The sequence below is a fragment of the Gambusia affinis genome, linkage group LG03, assembly GCF_019740435.1.
Source record: "Gambusia affinis linkage group LG03, SWU_Gaff_1.0, whole genome shotgun sequence".
NCBI lineage: Eukaryota > Metazoa > Chordata > Actinopteri > Cyprinodontiformes > Poeciliidae > Gambusia > Gambusia affinis.
Window position 1 is genome coordinate 4,739,392 of NC_057870.1, and position 23,729 is coordinate 4,763,120.

At 40.5% G+C, this 23,729-nt stretch overlaps 1 protein-coding gene across 3 annotated transcripts; it reads left to right on the top strand.

The window, feature by feature from the left end:
* The first annotated feature begins 41 nt into the window (after positions 1-41).
* On the top strand, positions 42-13,078 carry LOC122828861 (nucleolysin TIA-1-like). 3 transcript variants are annotated; one of them, XM_044112829.1, is made up of 12 exons: positions 82-408; positions 1,128-1,224; positions 2,450-2,548; positions 2,889-2,943; positions 3,071-3,158; positions 5,062-5,137; positions 5,698-5,806; positions 5,893-5,988; positions 7,108-7,192; positions 7,477-7,615; positions 9,815-9,963; positions 11,594-13,078. In XM_044112829.1, the coding sequence occupies exons 1-12, from the start codon at positions 383-385 to the stop codon at positions 11,730-11,732; spliced, it is 1,158 nt and encodes a 385-aa protein (XP_043968764.1). In that variant the 5' UTR covers positions 82-382; the 3' UTR covers positions 11,733-13,078. The 3 variants fall into 3 exon arrangements, with proteins under 3 accessions (XP_043968765.1, XP_043968764.1, XP_043968763.1); XM_044112828.1 differs by having other exon boundaries at positions 84-408; positions 9,812-9,963; XM_044112830.1 differs by lacking the exon at positions 11,594-13,078 and having other exon boundaries at positions 42-408; positions 9,815-10,585.
* Positions 13,079-23,729: the final 10,651 nt, after the last annotated feature.

Below are 23,729 nucleotides of genomic sequence, written 5' to 3' on the forward strand. Positions count from 1 at the left end.
CCATAAATCATGGGAAACAATTAATTGCACAGTTTCATCTTGTGAGTGGTAACAGGGTGTGAAATTACAGTGGCCGCCGAACAGATGTGAAGGGAAGGCACATCTTTGTGTGGGTGAAGGAGCGTTTGATTTTAGCTTCATTTCAGCGCGCTGCTAGGCTGACGCTGCTGACGCCGTTCCTCCGCCATCTTCAACTTCCTATTGTTTGCCTCAGACGGAGAGGGGGCTGTATGCTGCGTGTGGGAGACCTGAGTCGGAGACGGATTTCTCATTGAACGGAAGATATAGCCCCTGTGCTCCTGGTCTCTCGGGTTCAGTCCAGACCTGTTGTATGTCATTGGAATAAAGCCCCCTCCGAGGACTCGACCACTGAACCCCGACGATGGACGACGAACAACCCAGAACCCTGTGAGTAACTGTGGCCTTGTCTATGTCCTGGAATGCTCGGGCTCCGTCTAGTTACTGCAAAATGTTTCCACGTTGTTACAATTAGGAAGCTGTAAACCTTTGTCATTTGACTGGCAATATGTTTTTTTCCTTTGTTTATTGTCTCACACCAGGTATGCCATATAAAAAGTCACAAATTAAAAATTTTCGGCGCACACAATTAAGATTTTATTTTCAAGTGTAAATAAACGGATCGGTAACTCACTTTAAATCGAAACTGAGTGGCTAGCTGCTGCAATTAGCTAAAGATCGGACATAGTTTTATTTTAGTTATTTAAAACACATCAATGTTTACATCCGCTGTGGTGTCTGAAGAGGATATATAAGACGTGTGTAGACTGTAAGGAGATTTTAAAAAGTATAGTTTGAGCCACAACTTAACCTGAGGCCTGTTTGAACCGGTTAGCGAGATCTTTAGCCTAGCTAGCTGGCAGACGAGCCACGTCAACGCGCTCACAGACCGCACCGGACACCCCTGACTGCCGGGGTGACCGTTTCACCAGTCGCTTGTGGAAACATAAACTAATGTTTAGTTTAATACCGCCCCATTTTTGTTATTTTTTATATATGTAGCAGAAATTGTCGTGTTTGTGGCTACCCCGGCGAACTAGCCTTTGTTTGCGTGCTACTTCCTGTTTGACAGGGACTCAGTTCGCCCATCTCTCCGTCTTTGCATGTAGGTATGTTGGAAATCTGTCCAGGGATGTCACCGAGCCCCTCATTCTACAGGTCTTCCAACAGATAGGACCTTGTAAGAGTTGTAAAATGATCAATGATGTAAGTGACTTTTTCCATCCCATGTGTTGAGATCTACTGTCCAAAATGTTGCTCACATGATACCCATAAAACGTCAAATACTAGAGGTGCACCTGAGGCCGATTTCCGACTTTTTGCAACTTTGCTCCGCTGATACCGATTTTAGCCCATTCCATTTCATTTAACACACCATTGTTTTCAACTCCTAATAAGTTAAAACTTTTAACGATTACATAATGCTTATTATGAAATAAATCACTGTTTTCTACATGTACAAAACTGTCTCTGTGTATCAAAATACAGGAAAATCTTCCAGGCTATTAAACACAGATACTACAGCTATTACTGATTTCAGCATTTCTGTAATGAGTCATTACTGGTATGTGGAGCAGAAGGAACAATCACCCAATGTGTGCTGGTGTTACACAGCTCTGCAGTTTGCGTCCATTTAATTTCTTATAGCTGTGCTTAGCCTTACTAACTGTAAACTTAATTCTCAGTGTGTATTTCCTATAGAGCTGGTGGACTCTCAACCGCGAGGTTTCCAAAACACTGGCAAGATCCTAAATGTTATTTGTTTTGTGACAAATAGGACAGTTCCTTTCAAATTGATAAAACGGAGCACCTGTGTTGCAGCATGTTCACTTTTCCTTTTATCGGCTGGCATCTCCCTCCAATTCAAATAAATCACTAGCTTTGTCGCCATTACAAACGTTTACAAAAGTTTGTTGATATTCTGCTGAAGTCATAAAAAAAAAAACACAATTTCGCAACTTCAGTATTTCCATTAAACAGTAGACATCAATTAAAAAAAAACAAAACAAAACAAACAACCACCTCATCCTAACGCCAAAACTTTAAATTGAGAAATGTGAGTTTGTTTTGAATCGTCGTGTTTCCATTAAGCAAATTTATTTTCCAAATGTCAAATGGTGCAATTTTAAGGTTAATGGAGAAACACGGCTACTGATGCTGAGAATAATTAATCTTTCTCAGTAAAAACTTCTACACTGAGTAGCGTTGTCAGTGCAGCATAGATGCATTGGTGTGGTGCTTTTACTGCTCCGAAAAACAATGGGATTTTTAACAAATTCAGGGTCAAATTGATCGTTTTCCGTCAGCGGTTGATTTCTCGGTGCATCTCTAGTATAAACTCTTCACTGACACGCCAGGCAGCTGTGTGGTGGTGTGTTTTGCACATAATTAAACTGTTAACTTATGATTAGTATTATTTTACTATTGACAGACGGCTGGAAATGATCCATACTGCTTTGTGGAGTTCTATGATCACAGGCATGCTGCTGCCTCATTGGCGGCCATGAATGGAAGGAAAATATTGGGTAAGGTAAGCTATCGTATCTACAGGGTGAGTGGGGATGGGGAGTCGGGTCTGTGGGCTTTCCAAAAGAGAAATTAAATCTAGATGCATCATGCAGAACGTGTGAATCTGTTCTGTTTGAAGTGCTGCATCCAAACCTGTCGGGTTGGATCTGTCCAAAATGATTTTGATGTAATACGAGTTGTTAAGAACAGTGAAGTAGACGGTTAACATTTTATTCTGCAAAGAGCTTCTTGAATTTCCTAGGCGTGTTCAAATTGAATTGTTTTTGTCCATCTTTAATGTAATGCCATTTATTTATATTTTATTTAAACCCGCCCCGGCTTGTGCTCTCTGCTGTCTGCAGGAGGTCAAAGTCAACTGGGCCACAACACCGTCCAGCCAGAAAAAAGACACAAGTAGTAAGTACTACAAAATTAATTTGTTTTTGTTGTGACCAGATTATCTAGTATTAATGTTGTTCTGCAGAGAAACTTGATATGTTTGGAAGCTAGAAGACCTGACCTCTGAACCGTTTTGCCCTTCCAGATCACTTTCATGTCTTTGTCGGAGACCTCAGTCCAGAAATAACGACAGAAGACGTCAAAGCTGCCTTCGCCCCTTTTGGCAGGATATCGTAAGTACGGAGCTTGAAATTGATTGTTGTTTTTATAGAAATGGACTTTAAATGAGGGACAGACTGCTCTAAAAGAAAACCAATTTTGCTTAGAGACTTCATAATCTGCTTAATTTCTGGTTTTGGTTGTGTGTGGTTTTTATTTCTGCTTTCTTTATTGTTTTTAGTTATTTTTATTTATTTATTTTTTTAATATCTTTGAGTTTCAGTGTGAAATGTTTACAAAATTAAAGTTTACTGGTCGTTGAGAGGGCAAACTTTTGTTGTTATTCCATTATTATTACATTACTTAAAAATGGTCTCAAAACAACAATATTGTCATTTATCACAATCATTTTTAGATTTGTAGTCATGACAGGCCTATACTGTCATGAAATGTATTCTTCCACCCTTACAAATACTGGAATAGATGTTGGTCAGCTGGTTTCACCTTGAGCACTTATCTTTCTACATTTGATCACTCTTCTTGGTAGAGTCAGGGGATTTCATATAAATTAGATGGGTTTGTGATAAATCTTGTACCTTTGGAAAGCCAGTTCATTCCACCCATAACTGCTGTCACACTTGGAAGGAAAATGAGTTCAGTATGTGCCTTGTTCTCATTAAAAACCTATGAAATCCATCTTGCCATCGACAAATGTCTTATAACGTAGGCAGTGTGATGGTGTAGATTAACATCTGCCTAACTGGAAAAACAAGGTCGGACATCATTGGAGGAAGTCTCAGTGCTGAGAGACACGGGAATGAGATTTTCCAGCCAGTGCCAATCGTTTATCTCCACTCTCAGGGACCAAAGTGACTCACAGAGGGAGTTTTATCAGAGATCATCTTCATAATTTGGGACCAAAGAGGGTGGAATGACTTTAACACCATCAAGCATCTCTGCTTATGTCAGACAGACCAGCGCCCCATGCTGGGCAACTGGTGGAAACGCTGGTTCAAGAATGGGTTGTTGTCCCACAGCAGTGTGTGACCACCATCCGGAGGAGATGCAACACTACTGAATAAATTGTTTATTTTACTATCATGTCTTGAAAAGGGCAGGGTTTTTTGTGTGTTTTTATTTTAGCTTTACAGTGTTATAATGTTATTCCCTCATCAAAATCATACCAGGAGCATTTCCTTAATTCTCCCACGAATGTTTAAGAAATCCCTGAATCTCCGTGGCAACGATTCAGCTGTACAAAATGCTTGAATGGACCTAGCTCTGCCTTTGAGGTGCAGTTCCTCCTCGCACCTGCAGTTTCCAAGCTTCCGCCTTCCAGATCAGCCTTTCCCCAATCAGCTCCTTCAGACTAGCCAGCAAAAATTTGCAGATATCTGGAGGAACTGGAAATCTTCTGAGTGCATTGCTTCTCAGTGCAACGCAGGTAGAAACGTTGTTAAAGGGTTAATAGAGGAGCCATGTTGGGATGACTTCCTGAAGGCGAAGCTTCAGAAAGAGCAGGAGCTTCTTAAAGGGACAGAGTTAAAATAGGAAGTAAAGTTTCTTTTAAGTTACATTTGATGTGTACAGCATTTTTTATAACAAATGAAGGCAACATGTTGCATGGTTACTTATGATACCATAATGTATAATTTCCCACATAACGTATTATTTATGTGAAAAACACACAACACCGTCCCTTTAAACTTCAATCTAATCCAGCAAATAAAACCCAACGAGTCGGGAGCAGATTGAGCCGTGCAGGTTTGTAACCGGTGCAGCCCTCACTGTCTGCTGCTCCACCCACTAATGCTGCACCATTTGGTGAAAAATTAGCTTTTATTGCCAAGAAGCGTTGCTACAACAAAGACGTAATGTTCCACATACAGTTTTGTCGTTTTTTTTTTTGTGGTTTATGTGTGTAACTGGTGTGAAGTGCCTGCTCTGCGTTTGTTAAAGGGTGTTCTTTGTCAACAGGGATGCTCGCGTCGTGAAAGATATGGCTACAGGGAAATCTAAAGGCTACGGCTTTGTGTCTTTCTTCAATAAATGGGTGAGAAATCACTATTGTGTTGTTATTACCACTGTAGATTGTCAGCCTTGTTGTTAAACTAATAAAGTGTACCCGGGCAAAGCTGCTATACAAAACTTTGTGGTAAGCAGGGTTGGGCCTGTTGCAATAAATCAATTAAATCCCAGGATAAATTAAAACGAGCTCTGTTTCCATTTGCATGATTTATAGTTTTTCTCTCTTTCTACCAAAAACTGGTTGGTTGAAGTTTTCAGTCTGGTGCTTTGGACAAAATTGTCTTTTTTTTTTTTGGACGATTTTGTTTAGAAGCTTCATAATTCATTTTACTTGTCGTTTCTGTTTAATTATTTTTGATATTTAAAACGTCTTCCAGTTCTAGTGCTAAATGTTGATTAGAATTTAAAGTTTATTGCCCATTAGAGCCTCCAATCATCCCCTGTATTTATAGCTTTTGTTCGGCCTTAAATTTCATTCAGGCTGATACTAAAAAGTCTTAAATATGACTTTCTGAAACTTGCACGAACCCTGTGTTTGTGTTGGTTGCACCTCTAGTGGATAACCTGATTGTTTGTTCCTTCCAGGATGCCGAGAATGCCATTCAGCACATGGGGGGTCAGTGGTTAGGGGGCAGACAGATACGGACCAACTGGGCCACAAGAAAGCCCCCAGCCCCCAAAGCCACTTATGAGAGTTAGTATATTTTGTCGTTCCGTTTCGGATCACCTGCTGTGTTGAAGCGACGGATTATCAGTAACGTGTGACATTCGCCCCGCCAGGTAACTCCAAGCACCTATCCTTTGATGACGTCATGAGCCAGTCCAGCCCCAGTAACTGCACCGTGTATTGTGGTGGGGTCAGCACAGGACTCACAGGTGGGCAAACAACACAGTTCATGTCACTGCAGTTCTTTCTTTTTAGTAGCAATTCACACTGGGAGTAAAGTTGTGGATGTAATCTCCAAAGTTTATGCTTTGTAGACGATGTTTAATCATTCTTCTTCATGTTTTTGAAGAGCTTTGACAATCAAGACACATCAGATTGAGTTTTTTAAGTGTTTGTGAATTGATACTGGTCAAAATAAAGCTCTTCTATAAAATAATAGCCCTTATATGTCAATAAATTGTATATTTGCGGTGCATCACAATTCAAATTCATAAGTTTTTCAGATTGATGAAGAGCGATCTGTAGATCAGCTGTGATCATGATAGCATAAAATTCTGCGACTTTATCCTGATCCTTGGTAACATGCAGAACGAATCGGTGCAGCAGTGACCAGTTTCTCTTAAAATAAGATTTGTTTGATTTTCCTGTTGGTAATTTGTAAGAAAAATCCTCTTTGGACATGTAAAGGAGAATGTAGAAGAGGTTCAGGGCCACTAAAGAAAAATTTTCTCAGAATTATCACTTTTAATGTCAGAATTAGTTTTTCTTTTTCCAGAGGTCTTATGTATTTTTAATAAGGGGCCTTTTTCAGTCTCTAATGAGACTATCGTAGAAAAACAATGTCTTTAGTTCGAGGCCTTTTCAAATTAGTTGTAATACAGACTGCTACAGGAGATCTTTCCTTCCCACAGCTTTCATCATTTACAATAATTCTTTGGACGATCTTGAATTAATGAGTTGAAACATTTAATTTCCCTTTTGAATTTGAACTACTTTGTTTGGAAAACCAGCATCTCTTCTTGTCGTTAAATTACAGCTGCAATGCCCGATTAAAAGCTAGTTTAATCAAATTTATTGTTAAAAAAATAAAATAAAATCAGCTCATCCGGACAAATGCTGTTTGAAACAAGAATACAAAAATAAACCAGCTAAACTTCAAGTTAAACAAGTCTGAGGAAATGACATCACTAACATTTCTGGGAGCATCTAGAAACTAAAACAATTTTCACCAATGAATACAGTTTATCTAGATCCCTGTTGGTGATTATTTCATGACCCTTTGACCCCCAGATCTGAGTCATTCACGCTCCTTTCTGCTTCGTTTCCAGAGCAACTGATGAGACAGACCTTCTCCCCATTCGGACAGATCATGGAAGTCAGAGTTTTTCCAGACAAAGGCTATTCATTTGTGAGGTATGTGGAGTTAAACAGTTTCATCATCGTACCAGACGAGCTTGGAGAGACGATACTTTATTACAGCTTCTTCAAATGAGACCTAGAGCAGGTTCTTCAGGTTTCTACTGCAGCGTGGACCGATTAGTTGTATACAAAGCAGTGTCTCTGTTCTGTCTGAGAGCATTTGGCCTTTCTGTGACTTCTTGTTTTTATTTAAACTTTTTATTTTGTTATCCTTAGTAAATAAGCATTTATTCAAACAGCTTTTCCACGGTCCATTTGTCCAACTGTTTTGTGTTTAGGTTTAACTCCCACGAATCAGCGGCCCACGCCATCGTCTCCGTCAATGGTTCTTCAATCGAGGGCCACATGGTGAAGTGCTACTGGGGTAAAGAGACGCCAGACATGATGAACTCCATGCAGCAGGTGTCGATGCCCCAGGTAAGGCTGCTGCAGACGGGCAGCGTCTGTTAGTGGATGATTTGTTTGCAGCCACAGTTTGGACTGACGGTCTAAATTTACCTTGTTCCTTTGGCGTAGGCAGCGATTATTGTGGTCAATGTCTGTGTAATCAGTCACCGCTTGTGACGTTGGACACAAGCTAGTATTTACAGTAACAGGACTAGCAAGTCTGAGCCGTTCAGTTGTGGGGTTAAACTGGCTCTGGTTTTATCCGCTCCATATTTTCCTGTCAGTTTATCTTTTTGCATAATTTGATATCGGCATACAAGTTCAGCAATTTTATATTTGTAGAAACAGATATTTTTTCCTGCTGGTTTAAAAAAAACAAACAAACCGCACAATAAAAAACCCACCTACAGTTTGCAGGGCACTGTAGTATCCACATCACACCAGGAGGTGGCAGTATCAGCGGGAACATCAAAAGTTCAAATGTTATATTCTGAAGGTTCTTCACAGCAATTGTAGTCCGACTTTGTTTCTCGTTACCTTCTTCAGTTTATATTGGAAATTTAAGAGAAACAGAGTGGAAAAGAACAAAAGACAAAAAAAACATCTTGGCTTCACTGTTGCTGTTTTTCAGCACCAAAGGCTTTTGCTCCCTCCACAGTTTCTCTCAGGTTCAAGTTACATCTCTGGTTGTATAAAATTTAAAGGGCCAGTATCAGGTAAAATAGATTTTTTTCAGTTTAATGTTATGTTATGATATTCCTTCATCAAAAACATACCTACAGAGTGTTGCCTTATGTCATACATGTTTGAGAAATCCTTGAATCTCCCATGGCAACCATTTGCCTCTCCTACTCAGTTCTTTCAGACTAGACTGCAGCAATTAGCAAACACCTGGTGGAACTGCACACATCAACTGAGATTATATGAAATACTTCTCAGCTTAATGCTGAGAAGTATTTCATATAAAAGGTGAATAGAGGAGCCATGTTGTGATGACTTCCTGAAGGCGGAGTTTCTAAAAGATCAAGAGATTCTTAAAGAGACATATGCCCTATTTCAAGGCGTTTAATTATGAAGTGAAATTTATAGTAAGCCATATCTAATATACATTTGGAATCATTATAACAACTGTAGGTAACATAGTTACTTGACTTTGCTATAAAATGACAGTATGTGGCTGGAAAATGCATAATACTGCTCCTTTAACGTAAATCCAGCTGGATTTTGTTTCATCTTTTGTGCCGATGAAACAAAAAATTGCTCTAAACCCAAATCTGCTATATGTGTCAATTCGGCGTTTAAATAGATTGGATTGACTTTGTTTTGTTGCTGGATGTCATTCTGAATCAAACTGTATTTGAATTGAGTTAAATAATACAACTTAGGCTTGAACTAGACTGGATATAAATTGGACTCATTTGCCCTGTAAAATGTCTTGAGATGCTTGTTATAAATTACCGCTACGTATTATTCTTGAATTCTCTCTGGCTATGAAGTGAAAATGTGCATTTCAGTTGTAATAGAAAACCCTTACAGGGCTCCAATTTAGAGGTTTTAATTTTCTTTAAGTAACAAAATATAAACAGAAATGTACAGAATGTCTCGGCACTCTTAAAGGAGAAGTGTCATGCCCATTTCACATTTTGCAAATTTTTTGTATGTCCATGTGTGTTTCTACTGCTCCTAAAACATCCCAACTTCTTACAAAAACCCCATCAGCTTTTGGCAATAAGTTAATGTTTGGTGTATTAAAAAAAGAGCCATTTCAAAAACCTCCAAGGATGTAACGTTACAAATCAGCAGACACTGCCCGTCACCTAGCAACCCAAGCTGATCTCCAGCATGTTTGGTCAGCTGGTTTTACCCGCTGTATGAGCTGGAAACTTGCTCTTCAGAAATTGCATGCTTGTTGGTTGTGTAGGAGACTAGTTCTGTGTTTTACAGATTTTTTTTGTTGGTTATTGAAGCTATATGTAACTGGCTGCCAACATACCGTTGCTAACTAGGTAGCTGTTTTTGTGTCTATCAAGGATTAATGCAAATGTATTTCCAAGTGTCTGGACAAAGTTTGTACATTTCTGTGGTAGTATGCGTCTTATTGTCCATTCATTATGGCTTTAAAGAGGTTTTAACATGAGTTGGCAGAAACCCTGCTGTAATGTGAATGTTTGGAGTGCTGCAGGATTCTGTACTCAAGACGTCCTTGTCCGCTTTTAACCCCTGAAGCAGAACAAGATCGGCTTCGCCGCAGCCCAGCCCTATAACCAGTGGGGCCAGTGGTACGGCAACGGGCCCCAGATCAGCCAGTACGTCCCCAACGGGTGGCAGGTCCCCACCTACGGGGTCTACGGCCAGGCCTGGAACCAGCAGGGCTTTAAGTAAGTAGCACGGTGGGCAGCGGGGGCTGCTCTTCACCGCCTTCTCCTACTTCAGCAACCACAGGACTTCACCTTCAAGCAAGAACCAGCTCTGGCCACAAGAGGGAGCAGTATCACCCGACACCTCCCCTGCTCCCTCTTGACTTCCCTTTTTCACCTTTTTTTTAGAAGATTAAGAAACGAGCACACACCTCGACCCCCGTCTGAACTGAGATCTAACCCACCTGAACACGTCCGTGTTGTAGCCCTGCTCCCTGTGGACAGCTCATCACTTTCTCTTTCTATACGTTTATTCCAAAAATGTTTCAGTTCCAATTTTGCTTCCCCCACCCCCTGTCCCCCACCACAAAATTCTAAGAAAGCAGCTCAAAAATAGAAATGAAAAATGATTTATCATGCAACTTGACGAGAGTTTAAAATAATTCTTGTTAGTCAGGACTGTCCTGTAAAGCTGTTGTTGTTTATGTCCATTCATACCATTCATTTCTTTATTTCATTGCTATGTTTTGTTTTCTTTCCCTGACTTGGTCTGAATATGAATGTCATGGAGTTTTGTGTTTTTAGATGTCCTTATGTGCAGTGCCATGTGCACTCGACAATAATAAAGGAGAAGCTGAAAGTCTAAGCTTGTATTAATTGATCCCACTCGAAGGTGAATAGAAATATTTAAGTTCCTGTGAAAATCTGTTTCCACTTGAAACTTGAAGTAGAAATCTTTGAACGTTTAATAGTAGCTTTACTTTCCGGTGGAAGGAATTTAATCTGATCTCGTTTGAGTGAGGCGCGCCAGCTGAAGACTTCCTCATGGTGTGAAAAGAGGCCATGTTTGTCAGGACGGCAGCGATGGAATGGATTATTTAACTTGGCGTTTTAAAGCTGTAGCTTGTAACTTCTGTAAAGATGTTTATGTATTTATTAAAACTGTCAATACATTGTGACAGTATAATATGAAACGGATAATCTGTGAAAAGAAAATATCTCCTCCACCTCCTCCCAGAGCTATGAATGCACCGCTCCCGACCAAAAACAACCAATCAGAGCCAGGGGGAGGGTCTTGGGGCTGTTAATCAACCTAATCTATCCGCTGCTAAATGTGCTAATGGTGGACAAACAACTTAGCTGCATGAAAACAGTTTATCCACTGTCATGCTACATGGAAAGTGATTTACAGCGCTAAGACCCGCCTCCTGGCTCTGATTGGTTGTTCCTAGTTCGTACTGGGAGAAGATAGAGAAGCTTTTATATATATAATTTTATTATTTTAAAGATTATCTCGTACCGTACTGTCATGACAAAGCAGCAGTTTCAAAAAAACATAAATCTATTTCTTATAAGGGTTACATTTTACAGCTTTAAGCCCGTTTGCTTTTTGTCTGCCTGTCCACCCATCCAGTGAAACCTTCTCTTCCTGTACTTCTATTTAACTTTGTTGCAAGCTTTTTTTCTGTTTGATTTTATTAATCCAGCATTCCTCACCTTCACCTTCCTGTCTCTAGCCTATTTTAAATTCCAGTTAACTCCTGTGCACACCCTCCTTTTAGCTCCCTTTCGCCTCGTCACTTCTAACCTGCTGGCATTTTGTCTTTCTCTGCCTCTCTCTCTCTCTCTTTCTGTTCCTCTTCTTTTGCAGTCACTTACCGGCCAGTGCTGGGTGGACTGGCATGAGCGCCATCAGTAACGGTGGGGTAATGGAGCCCACACAGGGATTGAATGGGAGTATGCTGGCCAACCAGCCTGGCATGGGAGCCACAGGATACCCCACGCACTGATAGGTGGGCAGGGCGGGAGGTTTGTCAGCAACACGGCCCGTTTGATTGGCTGCACGGCGCCCTGTGTGTGGGCGGGGGATGTTTAGACTCCGCCTTCCCGGTTTGCAGCAGGACTTAAAGACTCTTAAAGGGATGTGGAACCTAACAGGGTTCGACATCTGTGAAATGTAAATGGATTCTCATTGGGGGTGGGGGGATGGGAGGGGTAGCGGGAGCCCGGGAGCGCCCACTAGTGGTGGGGAAAGACTGGACAGGGCTCTTACCTTTTTAAGTTAACTGTAAATGAGTACAAAAATGTAAAGAAGAAACTTTTGAAATGTTTTTGTTTGTTGGGTTTTCTTTTCCCCCCCTGGGTTAAAAAATTCTTCCATTTTCACATCTTTTCTTTGACGGCCACTAAAAGGTGGATATATTTTTTTCTTCTTCTTGCGTTGGAATCAACCCACTCTAATTTGTGAACTGACTTATTTGAAATTTTTAATTTTTTTTTTTTAAATTATTGGATAAAATTCAATTGCAGGGATTGTTACCACTGCTGTTTCTCCGTAAGGGCAGGTAAATATTGCACAGCTTCCACCCCCTCTCTCTCTCTCTCTCTCTCTCTCTGTCTCTGTCTGTCTCTCTCTCTCTCTCGTACTCAGCAGTTTGCTTTCAAGGAGCGTTTCCTTTCTGCATACCTTTTCTCTTCCTCCTCTTTTTTTTCTGACAGCCTCAAATCCTTCTCGCCATGTGTAAATAACCATCTATTGATTCATTTGGAAACGATGTATGCATAAAAAAAAAGAACAAAAAAACAATTGCTACTGTTAACTGTGGGTGCTTTGCTTTCAGTTTGGTTTTGATAATTCAACAGTTAATGGTAACATTGTACGTAGCAGAGTGGCGCTATTTAAACGTGACACTGGTACAGTGAACGCAATTCTTCCTGGCAGGGATAAGACGGCATTGCCATGCAGTGCATACTTAAATCTAACAGAGTTCAAATGTTAAAAGGTGAATACGTCTGTTCAAAGCTGATTTATTATTATTATTTTTTAATATCTATTGAAACGCCAGTATTTTATATTGAAACTGAGTGGATTCAACCATTACTCTCGCTCATTTTGCCAGAGAATTGGGGAGGCCTACATCGTAACTGTTGCCTTATAGAGCTGGTTTCTTTTAGCTGACGAAACACTTTTTAATTAGGCAGTGCCTACAGACATTTTCAAGCCCTATATATATTTTTCTTTTCTTTTTGTTCAGAAAGTTGTTCAGCCCTGATAACTGTTGACTCTGCTACTGTAATCAATGTTTTCTCTTTTTTTTTCTTTGCTTTGTCCAATTAAAATGCTAATGCACATATACCACCGTTTGCTTTGTTGTTGTTTTTCTCCAAGAGAATGATTATCCTTGATGAACAAAAATCAATTTGCACCTTTTTTCCCCCCCTATTTAACTTCCCCCCCACTTTTCCACCTTTTTAACTGAACGAACAGATTAGCGGCACCCGACGCCGTTCAAAACTCCCCAACAGAAATCTCAAAGGCATTTGAAACCTTAAAATTGCTTCATTTGTCCAAAACCAAACTTCGTTGGGATTTTCTGTGACAGACGAGCACAAGCTCATTCAGAAACGTACAGTGAAAAGCAAGTGATAATTGACAGACAAAACTCAAAAGTGGAGTGCATATGTATTCAACTTTGTAGAGCAACTTTGTTTTTTCCTTCTACATTAACAGCCAGATATCTTTTGGGGTAATGTTTATACCCCATTGTTTTGCGAAACGGCTTAAGCTCAGCCATATTGGATGGGGAAAGTCTGTAAAATGGTGGATGCTGGATAGTTGTATTTCTAGCCCCTGAAAATACCAGTTGCTTTCAGAAAAGACTTGACTAGAATAAAAAAAGAATAAAAGAGCGTAGGACTGATGAAAACCAACCAAGACAAGTTTGTCCGTCTAAGTAGAGAGTTTCAGTCGGCAGGAACTTAATGTGTTTTTAAATGAAAAGTTTATGGATACTGACTTTCTCCAGGGGGAAAGGTTTTGTATCCGCTTCAGTTACAGTAATGTGTATCAAGGCTCGTGGGGGAACGTTAGCTTATGCTAAAGAAGGTGGCAGAATTTCAATCTTCCATCAGTGGCTTGTTTGGTTCAAGTGAGAGTTTGCAGGAGAGGAGAGAGGTTAGCACTGTTCCTGCAGCACAGATTTGTGTAGCTGGGCGCCGCTGGAGTGGCTGAAAAGTGGCTCCGTTTCTGTTCACTTAGCAACAACAACAACAAAAAATATCTGAAAAGATTGCAGTGTTTTAGCATCTTTAATATTGAAATATTAATATTATTGCTGAGATTTAAGTCGGTGGCTCCTACTCCTCTACCTGCTTTTTCAGAATGGACTTTTTATATTTTTGAGCTGTTTGTTTATAATTTTCTCCATGCTAGAGAAAGTACACACGTCACCAGATTCATCCTGAGGATGCTGGAAGAAGCTGTTCTGTTCACACCCAGCTTCCGGACCGAAACGAACCATCTGATCCAGAAACCGAAGCTCTACGTCGCATAGAAAATATAGTGCCTAATATTTCAGAGAACTTTTGTCTGGATTTCTTCACATCCCCTGTGCTTATGATTAACATAAAATAAAATGATTTGGTTATTATTTTAGAATTTTTTTTTTGTCAGGGCAAAGAAACTGTTCTTTTTCTCTTCTTTGTTCTTGTCACCTATGATCTCGCAGAGTCATTTAAAAACAATGTAAATAGTCACTTGAAAGACTGAAAGCGCAAAGTTTGCCTTTGTGTTCCCGTAGAAACCTTTAAGTAACGTTTGTGTACAAGAAAGGTATGAAAGGTTAAAGTTACAAAGTGTGATTAAAAAAAATTAAATCAAGAGATTTGAACTTAAAATGGTTTGTTGTACCAAAAGTGACAAACACTCCAAGATGAGCTGCACTTCATTTATTCCTTCTGTAAATTACAATTTAGTTTAAGAGATTATAAAGTCCAAAAGCGTAGATGTTCATTGTAGTTATGGAAAACAGTTTGCACTTTTCGAATAAAGTAGTTTTTCTGTAGACACTGTAATAAGTACTGACAGTTTGAGTATTTAGACATGACATTTTAAAAAAAAAATCTCTTTACGCTTGATCCACTGAGTTCTTCTCAAACATAAAACATAAAACTAGAATCTTTTCTGCAAAAAGAGCAGTCAGCTGCACATATCAGACTGTTTTTCATCTTCTAACGCTTATTTTTTTTAAAACTATTTTTACATGTATTTGGAGAACTCTTTTTTTTTTTTTAATTAATATTTTTTTGTTTTTACAGCATGCCTGATGATAAAAAAGCAGACTACATGCTTGTGCACTAGATGGCGCCATCCGTCCACATTTCCCAGTTGAACAGAAGAGTCCCACAGATCACCAGTTTCTGCTTTAGGCAGCAGAGAGAGAGAGAGCTCATCCAAACAGAAACCCAAAACTATTTCCAGTCATGTTTTTTGTGTATATACATATATTTATAAATCTTTATACCGAGGGTCACGATGACCTGTGTGTGGAGCAGATATATGGCGGCCTATCAGAGGGCAGTGCCAGCTCTCCAGTCGGAGTAAATCCTAACTGTCTGAAAAAACACCGGCAGCAAGAGCTGACAGGCTGATAAATGGTTTGTGTCTTCCTGACTGGGCTTTAATGGACGCAGAGTCTGTTAGAGATGGAGAGAGAGAGAAAAAAAAAGAGAGAGAGAAATGGCAGGAGATGACTTAGTGAGCAGATTACAGCTGTAATCAATCAAAAGAGCCCAGCTTGCTTTTTCTCTCTGTTTTTTTCCCATCTTCTTGGATCTAACCCTCAGCTCTACTAAAATCTTTTCTTATTTCTCTCTCTCCCTTTCTCTCTCTTTGTGTGTGTATATATATATATATATATATATAAACCCTCTGACATTTCTGTCAAAGAGGGTCAAATTTTGTTGATCTCTATTGATTTACAAGAAACAAAAGGGTAAAGCATCCCTGGGATTGAACACTTTTAATAGGCACGAACACATAATCTACAGTTATAACTTTGTAAATAATATGAAAAGGGTAATTAAAAGTAGTCTATGGAGTAGAGATCAGGACCTCGTGATAGAAAACATTGTTGTCAGTAAAGGGACAGTATTATGTGTGCCATTTTATAGCACAATCAAATGACTATGTTACCCTTCAGATGTTTAAAAAATGCCTCATATATTTGACTTGAAATTGTGTCTTTGTCACTTTAAAATCTCCTGCTCTTTTTGAAACTCCGCCTTCAGGAAGTCATCACAACATGGCTCCTCTATTAACCCTTTAACAATGTTTTTACCAGCGTTTCCCTGAGAAGCAGCTCGTATAATGAACTCAGCTGATGCTCAGTTCCCCCAGGTGTTTGCTAATTGCTGCTCACTAGTCTGAAGGAGCTGAGCTGGGGATTTGTGGCAGAGGGCTGCTCTGTGAGGCGGGAACTCTGAGGAGCTGCATCTCAAAGGTGAAGCTAGGTCCATCCAAGCGACTAGCACAGCTGAATGGTTGCCGTGGCGATTAAAGGATTTCTCAAACATGCATGAAAGAATCAAGGCAACACTCCATGAATGTTTATGATGAGGAAATGACATTATAACATGATGCAAAGCTCAAAAATGTCAGTTTTACATTCTACTGGCCCTTTAAGCCACGTTGTATCCTCTTTGGTTTATTGTCCATTTGTACAACCGAGCTGTGACCCAAGCTTTTACTTCCTGGTTCATGTCTTTAGATGTTGCGTCAATTTTCCACATATGTGGAAATATTGAAACCACGTTCCTCTATGGGACACGGAATGAATCTCCTTCCAGAGCATTGCTATGATGGTTGGACATTCCCATCATGTCTACACTTGCTTATAATTGTCTGAACAGAGGAAGGCGGCACCGTCAAGCATCGGTCAATTGTTCCGAAGGACGAACCAGCCTGGAGCTGCAGCACAACGCCCCTCCTGATAAAAGGTGTTCGCGTCTTTTTATTCAGCATATGTCAACGTTTGGGTTGAACTGCATAAAAGAAAGCTGGTTTTGTTAGCTACACGTACTGAACCGACAGGGCTATGCCACATATTTTCAGTACCAAAGTGTGTACAGTTACATCTCTACTAAGCATTCTAACAGGAGTGTGTGTCTTTGAGCTACTCCTACTCCCACCTATATTCTTCCTTTAAAGTTTCTAAAATGTAATCAGATTGTTCCAGCTGTTGAACATACACGATGACCACATGGAGAGAGTAACCTAAACCACCAGGGTTACTTCTACTTTGCATGCCGTTGACTGGCTGTGGCTGACAGAAGGCGTGTTAAAGTAGCAAAACAAAAACAAGTTGGTGGAAAACATTGGGGTCTTGAGGGACGCCGGGTATCCTGTGAATTGTTTGAGCGAATGTGCGTGTTTGTCTGCGTTTCCACGCGAGTGACAGCTTGCTGCAGCGGCTGACAGCAAATAAACATGTTCCAGTAATTAACCTTGACAGGCCCAATGTGGTGCCAACAGCAGAAACCTGCTAATGACACAATTAATCCATAATTAAAGCATTCTGTCACACCGCACTCTCCGTCAGATTGCTGACGAGTGTGTGTTGGAAAGACTTGTTCACGTCGGTGTGGAGAGTAAAGCTCATGCGCACTCAGACGTCATGTTTCTTTTCCTCAAAGACGCTTTTATATTTTGCCACTTTGTCAGTGATGTAATCACGTATGTTTAACCACTGTGGCAGAACATTAAGGACTGACAATCTTGAAGGCGTATTGAACGGCACCTTTTCCTTAATGGGACGACAGTCTTCAGTTAGGGTTAGGATTGATTCCTGATATCAGAAAAAAGCAAAAACTTGATTTTACCAAAGTAAGAAAACGTTCTGATGGTGATTTTGAAGAAGTGCATCAATCTTTGGTTCTCTGATGAAGTCTTTTTAAAATTACTTAGTAGGTGTAGCAACAACAACAACAACAAAAAACCTGTGGCATCATTTACAGGATAACAAGTGCTCTGCTAGGCATCGTCCTCAGACCTCTGACGTCTGTGTTACAAATGTTTGCCCCACTGCTCAATTTCAGCTGGGAGGTGTGTTTTCTTACACATGTGGGGTATTGTGAATCAATAGAGGATATGGGCTGTGACTCAGCTCAATCCTTTCCATTTCTTATTTGGTTTATGCCAAACATGTCCCATTCTCTGGTGTCCAGATAAATCGGTTTTAGGCTCATCAGTCCAACAAATATTATTCCTAAAGACCTGCTCTTTGATCTAGTTTGTTCTTTATTTTTATTTTTCTTGAAAAGCAAAAGTTTCTTCCTGGAAGTGTTTTGAAACTAGCTTTAGCATCTTGTGATTTGCCTTCAAGCCTTGGCAGTCTGTCCTCGGTATGTTAGCAGCTGTTTTGAATGTCTTCCACTTATATTTCCATGTAGTAGAAGTCATTTATCAAATAAGTTACTACAACCTTCTTTCAGTGACTTTAAGTAACCGTCAAATCTTTCAGTAGTTTAAAAGAAAAAAACAAATACGGAAAATATTCCGTTGACACAACCCCTGAACTTGAGCCACGTCTCCATGGTCAAGACGTCGCTTACTGGTTGACGTATGGTCCGGTTCTAGACAGTCTTCTTTGGAAAACTAACTCACTAATGTGGGTGTGAATATGGAAAGGAATGTGGAAATGTGGGCGGGTTGTGAGCACACAGGAGCTGTGGTGACTCAGCAATGGAAAACCTTTGTGGTTTTGATGGACTCAAATAAACCCACATATTTCATTTTGTCTAAAAGACAAACAGCCAAATGTTTCAGAGTTTTGTGCCTCTGGTGAGGCAAGGACCCACCGGTGGATGGGAAGCGTTCCGCCACTTCCATCCCAGCCTGGAGTGCCTCTCACTGGCCACGTCAAGCTGACTGTCCTCCCCTCCACGCTGGAAGTCTGAACTGGGAAAAATTCGCTACTTCAGACCTTAATCCACAAATGTGTTTCCATCTCTTCTTTAAACGTATTTACACTTACAATTAAGAAAATGTTAAATTTTGCTGTTTCCATCAACCTTGTTTCATATGACACTTCAAAATGCGCGTAAAAAAATGTTGGTGAAAACACAGCTTGGGTTTCCTGATTAGTTTCTCTTAGAACCAGCGTCACAACCACCAACGGTTTTAGCTACAGTGGCTTGTTTGTGGAATCGAGGGCACAGCTTTAGCACGACAGTTCATCAATCAGCTTTGGCCATTAACCTATCACCAGTTCACCACTGCTGTTTTCTTGCGTTCCTTTTGGTAAACACTAAACCATTGCAACAGCTGTAGCTTTACAGATTACGATCCCAATCTGAGCCTTTCCAAAACCAGCTTAAATCCGTGTCTTGCCCACTTTTCCTGCTGCTGTCACAGTGACTTTGAGGACAAAATGTCTAAAATATTCCACCCATGTCTGAACCTCACCAGACACACAAAACTCAGGATTCTTAGTATGTCTTTAAGGCAAATTTGAGTGTATCAAAACCACAACCTATGCTCTGTGATAATGAGATAATCAGTGTCCTATTCCTCACCTCTTAGTGGTCATAATGCAATGCCTGTTCTGTGTACTTTTCATCTAAGCCTGCAACTGGCCTGGGAGATACCGAACAGGGTTAGCTTGTACAGTCATCTTCTTGTGGATCGTTTGAAATATTTATGCACAGAAATAAATTCCTGCTTGCCTCGTCTTTTATTCAGAAAGTTCAGAGCTGTGTTTGTTTTGGGTGAGCTGGCCCTTTAACCACAGATTAACCAAACAACATTCAATGTATCAAATTGGTTGCTGATATCATCTTTCCCTTCCAAAAAATGCCAACACTGGCCTGACATTTGAGCTAACCACTACACCAGCTTTATGTGCTGAACCTTTTCTCTCTCTCTCATACTCTGTCTCTTTTTTTTTAGATCTTTGCTTCCTTGTTTATAACGTTGACAGCTTTATTATGCGTGTAGTATACAGCCTGAGCAGGCAGTCACATTCCTGGCATTCGTAAATAGACTTTGAGGTGATTTTGTGGCTGTCAGGGTCCTCACAGAGACAGTCATGACTGATTTATCGTTACTGCGGCAAGCTCCGTCTGAATACCCCGGCTAGCAAATAAAGATGAATCTGTGCTCGCAGTGTAAACACTTATACACTTATAGTCATGGGGCAAAACACCCCGCCACTGTACTGGTTGGGGTGTAGCTAAGTCCTTTCTGTAACACACGTTATAGCACTAAAGAAAATACATGTAATGGCACCGTTACAAGACGACAGTGACCTGTCATTTAGTAACTTAAACTAACATGGATATTTACAAGCCTCGCAACTTACCTACTGTCTGCCAACCACGTTGAAGCTTTATTTCATCCCTACAACATATTTTGCGTTTTGGTTTGTTTTTGTCTTTTCGCCCCGAGAACCTTCTCTAATGCGTCTCCATCTTTAGCTCCACGCCATCAACACGATTCAAATGAAAACGTAAACGGAGCCTCAGCACATTCTTGACTAGAAATCATTGTGTTTCCGCCATTATTTTTTTTGGCGTCCCCTCTAGCACAGCGCCCCCATGCGTCGCGTCTCACTGAATACTGGTGTACTGGTCAGAGGAGCGCTGCTCGCGCGTTTGGAAACCCACGTCAAATGTAGCTTCTTCTTCTTTTTTTTTTTCTTGTTTGTACATGTGCGAGCGATTCGCTGATGAGTTTGTGTATGGGTGTGTATGTGTGTGTCTGTGTGTGTGCATCGGGGCGTGACAGGCTCGGCGCAGACAGGTGTGTGTCACCTCATCATTCAAGCTGTCAGCGCCCGCCAACGAGCAGGCAGAGGCGAGACGCCAGCGAAGGACACCGGTTGGCTGGCGCTCCTCTGGCCGGGACGCTTCCTGTGCACGCTCAGTTTATTAGTGGGTGTCTTGGATAAGTCTTATATAGGACAAAGACAGCCTGCAGCTAACTCCCCCCTCGCTCCCCATTGAGAATATCTGTGGTACTCAAAATATTAATATAAAAAAAATATAAAAATATAAATTCCCCATCTGACTTGACTCATCGCTCATCACCAGCACAGAGAGCGTAGAAGAGAGCTCCATGGATCAAAGAGGAGATGTCAGATCTCCCCTCCCTTTCCTTAAATTCATCCGAAAAGACAGACTGAAGGCAGTGTGAGTGGATGTGTGTGTGTGTGTGTGTGTTTGTGTGTGTGTGTTGGAACAGAAAGCCCTGCCAAGCCCCTGCACTTGAAGCATGTGTTTATGTACTTTGTCACTCAGGAAAATGAGAAGTGTAAATCCAAACGTCAGTGAAGAAGAGGAGCTTTCTGACAGCGCTGAGCTCGGCGTTCCAGATTTTCCTCCTTTTTACTCAACAAATTTGGCCTGCTGGTCGCGCCGCTGACAGCTTCGTGGCCCGCAGACAGCGGAGGAGAGTTCCGAGTCCATTTCATAGAAAGAGATGGAGAGGAAGCATCAGGAGGCCTTTTCTGAATGTACACGAACACGCACGACTGTAGCTGTTAAAAAGCAGCCCAGGTCAAGTCGCCTAGGTTGATACCCCCTAACTCGTACAAATGCATTCATTTATTAAAAAGAAATTGGAAATCTGCTGTCCTTTTCCTTCCTCTTCGGTTATGCTCTAGTCTGTGTTCGTCCGTTACATAAATCCCAGCAAAAACACAGAAATTTATGGAAAAAACTGGAGATGTTTCAAAGGTATGAATTCTTCTGAAAGTCACTGGATGTGAAGCAAATTGGATCGAGGCCTCTGCAGTCTTTGGGTGCCAGAGTAATGGAGGGTTTGTGTGTGTGTGCGTGTGTGTGTGTGTGTGTGTGTGGAGGTGGGGGGGGGGTACGTGTCGCCAGCGTTCAGTGGTCCTGCCACTCAGCAGTACATACACAGAGTTGACAGCTCCGGCTTAAATGTGTCACTCGACATTACCCATAAAGCACCACTAAAGAGAGCGGGAGGCAGGAGGGAGGTGGCGATATGTGTGTGAGGCAGAATGACTAATGAAATGGTTTATCTTTGATTATCAGTTTCCCTTCTTCTGCTGCTTGGATCTAGTTTGTGTAAAACGTTGGGCCACTCAGCCTTGAGGCTAAACCCAACCGAGACCCCCGCTGCTGCATTGTGGGAAATAAATTAGTCACTACAGCTAGAATATCTGAGAGAGAAGACGACGCTGTTCCTTATTTGTGCTGACTGACACAACACAAAGTCAGAGCTCCTCAAAGCCACAGCTGCTGCCTAAATACGTCGGACATCACAGGGCAGCATTATGTTAAAACTGTACAGATTAGCTCAGACACTTTTACATGGTAAATTTAGTGAAGCGTGTGAAACCAAAAAAATCATAGGGTAAGTCATTAGCATGTCTTTAAAACCACAAATAGCCCATTGTCCTAGAAAGCCTGAATTGGTGCGTTCCCCACTGGTTCGTGCTTTGCACTTGCAGCTGTTGACTTTAAACTTAAAAAATTATGTAGCTTTATGTTATTAAAGCTAAAGTTAAATTAGTAATACTTTTATAACAAATTTATGTCAGGTCATAATTTCTTGGTTAATGTCAAGTTGTCATAACAAAGACATTTTGAATAATGTCAACTTTGGATTAAAAGAGTCATGATTTACCGAATGACACTTTATGACAAAAACAATCCTAAATATTCATGAGTTCAGGTGTTATGTCATGTTTATGACAGTGTCATGACAGTCTTATTCACAACCCATCAAATAAAGTGTTACCACACTTAACAGATGAGTCAGTCAGCAGCAGCTCTAACTCTGATACCAGCATAACCTCTCTGCTGTCCCAGTGAAAAAGGTGAGCAACATTGTGTTCAGTGACGAGCTAGTTAGCTTAATTTCAGGGAATCCATAGGGATTTTTCTCACTTTGCTCTTTTTAGAATTACACAACAAAAATATATTTATTACTGACAGAAATTCAAACAATCTTTATAGAATAATAAAAAACAGCCTCCTGTCTGGACTGAAGCCAGCCCTGACAGTCCTACCTTAGCTTGGTCCTACCTTTTATTTCGTTCCACGGACCATGTGTTGCCCGGGGAAACATTGGCTGGCGCACTTAGAGCCACATGGGGCATTCAAGTTGAAAAAGCTGATCGCTAGAAATTAAGCTTTATTCCTCTGGAGTAAATGTGGCTACTGAGGTACGGTTTGTTTATTTGTATCTTTTATTTATGTAAATACTACATTTATTGTGAACTGATTTGGGTTTGTGTTACCTTTTTGTTTTTAGTTCTGACGGCATTTTTGGGGACTTTGTAAGACGTGTCCACAATAAATGGCTGTTAAAACCAAGAACTGCGTTAAGCCTTGATTAAACGCGAGAGGAGTAACAATTTATATTATATTATGTACATCATACTTGTCTATAAGCCACACTTTCTGGAATTGTTGTGACTGGCACTTTTTCCATAAGCTAAATAAATGTGACTATGCGGTGACGCTAAGTCAAAATTATTTTAACAGACTTTTAAACAGTTACTTTTACTGCCGTTATTTTGATTAACATGTTTTATTTGTATTATTTATATTTTTTGTTATTATGACTCTTATTTTGAAAGGTTGAATTAGTGGAATCCAGCATGTTGCTAGGAAACCAAAGAAAAGGAAGACGCTGTATGAAAGCGTACCTTTCACAAGTGGCTGTAAGGGTCATTTAAGTTAAGAATTTATTGAATTATTTCATTTCTACCTCGAAGGAAAGGGTCAGCCAGCGAGGTATGTTTTTATTTATTTATGTAATTTTTATGTCGTTATTATCGTTATTGACACCGTCTCATTTACATTTATTTTGTATTTTAGTTCGACGGTGGTGTTATGTCAGTGGGACTAAGTGAAATTGTAAGAAGAACAAGTTCAACAATCGACATTAAAGCTGACTTTACACCAGCAGTTTAACGAACTCTTTGTCGCCGTTAAAAACAAGAAGAGGTGGAAGTGACAGTTACATTCATACG

Bases quoted from the DNA above. Each gene is read 5' to 3' on its own strand.
- LOC122828861 (XM_044112828.1), top strand. From the start codon at position 383: ATGGACGACGAACAACCCAGAACCCT. The intron at 5,138-5,697 runs GTGAGAAATCAC...TGTTCCTTCCAG, and splicing joins TGTCTTTCTTCAATAAATGG to GATGCCGAGAATGCCATTCA. The intron at 5,989-7,107 runs GTGGGCAAACAA...CTTCGTTTCCAG, and splicing joins GGTCAGCACAGGACTCACAG to AGCAACTGATGAGACAGACC.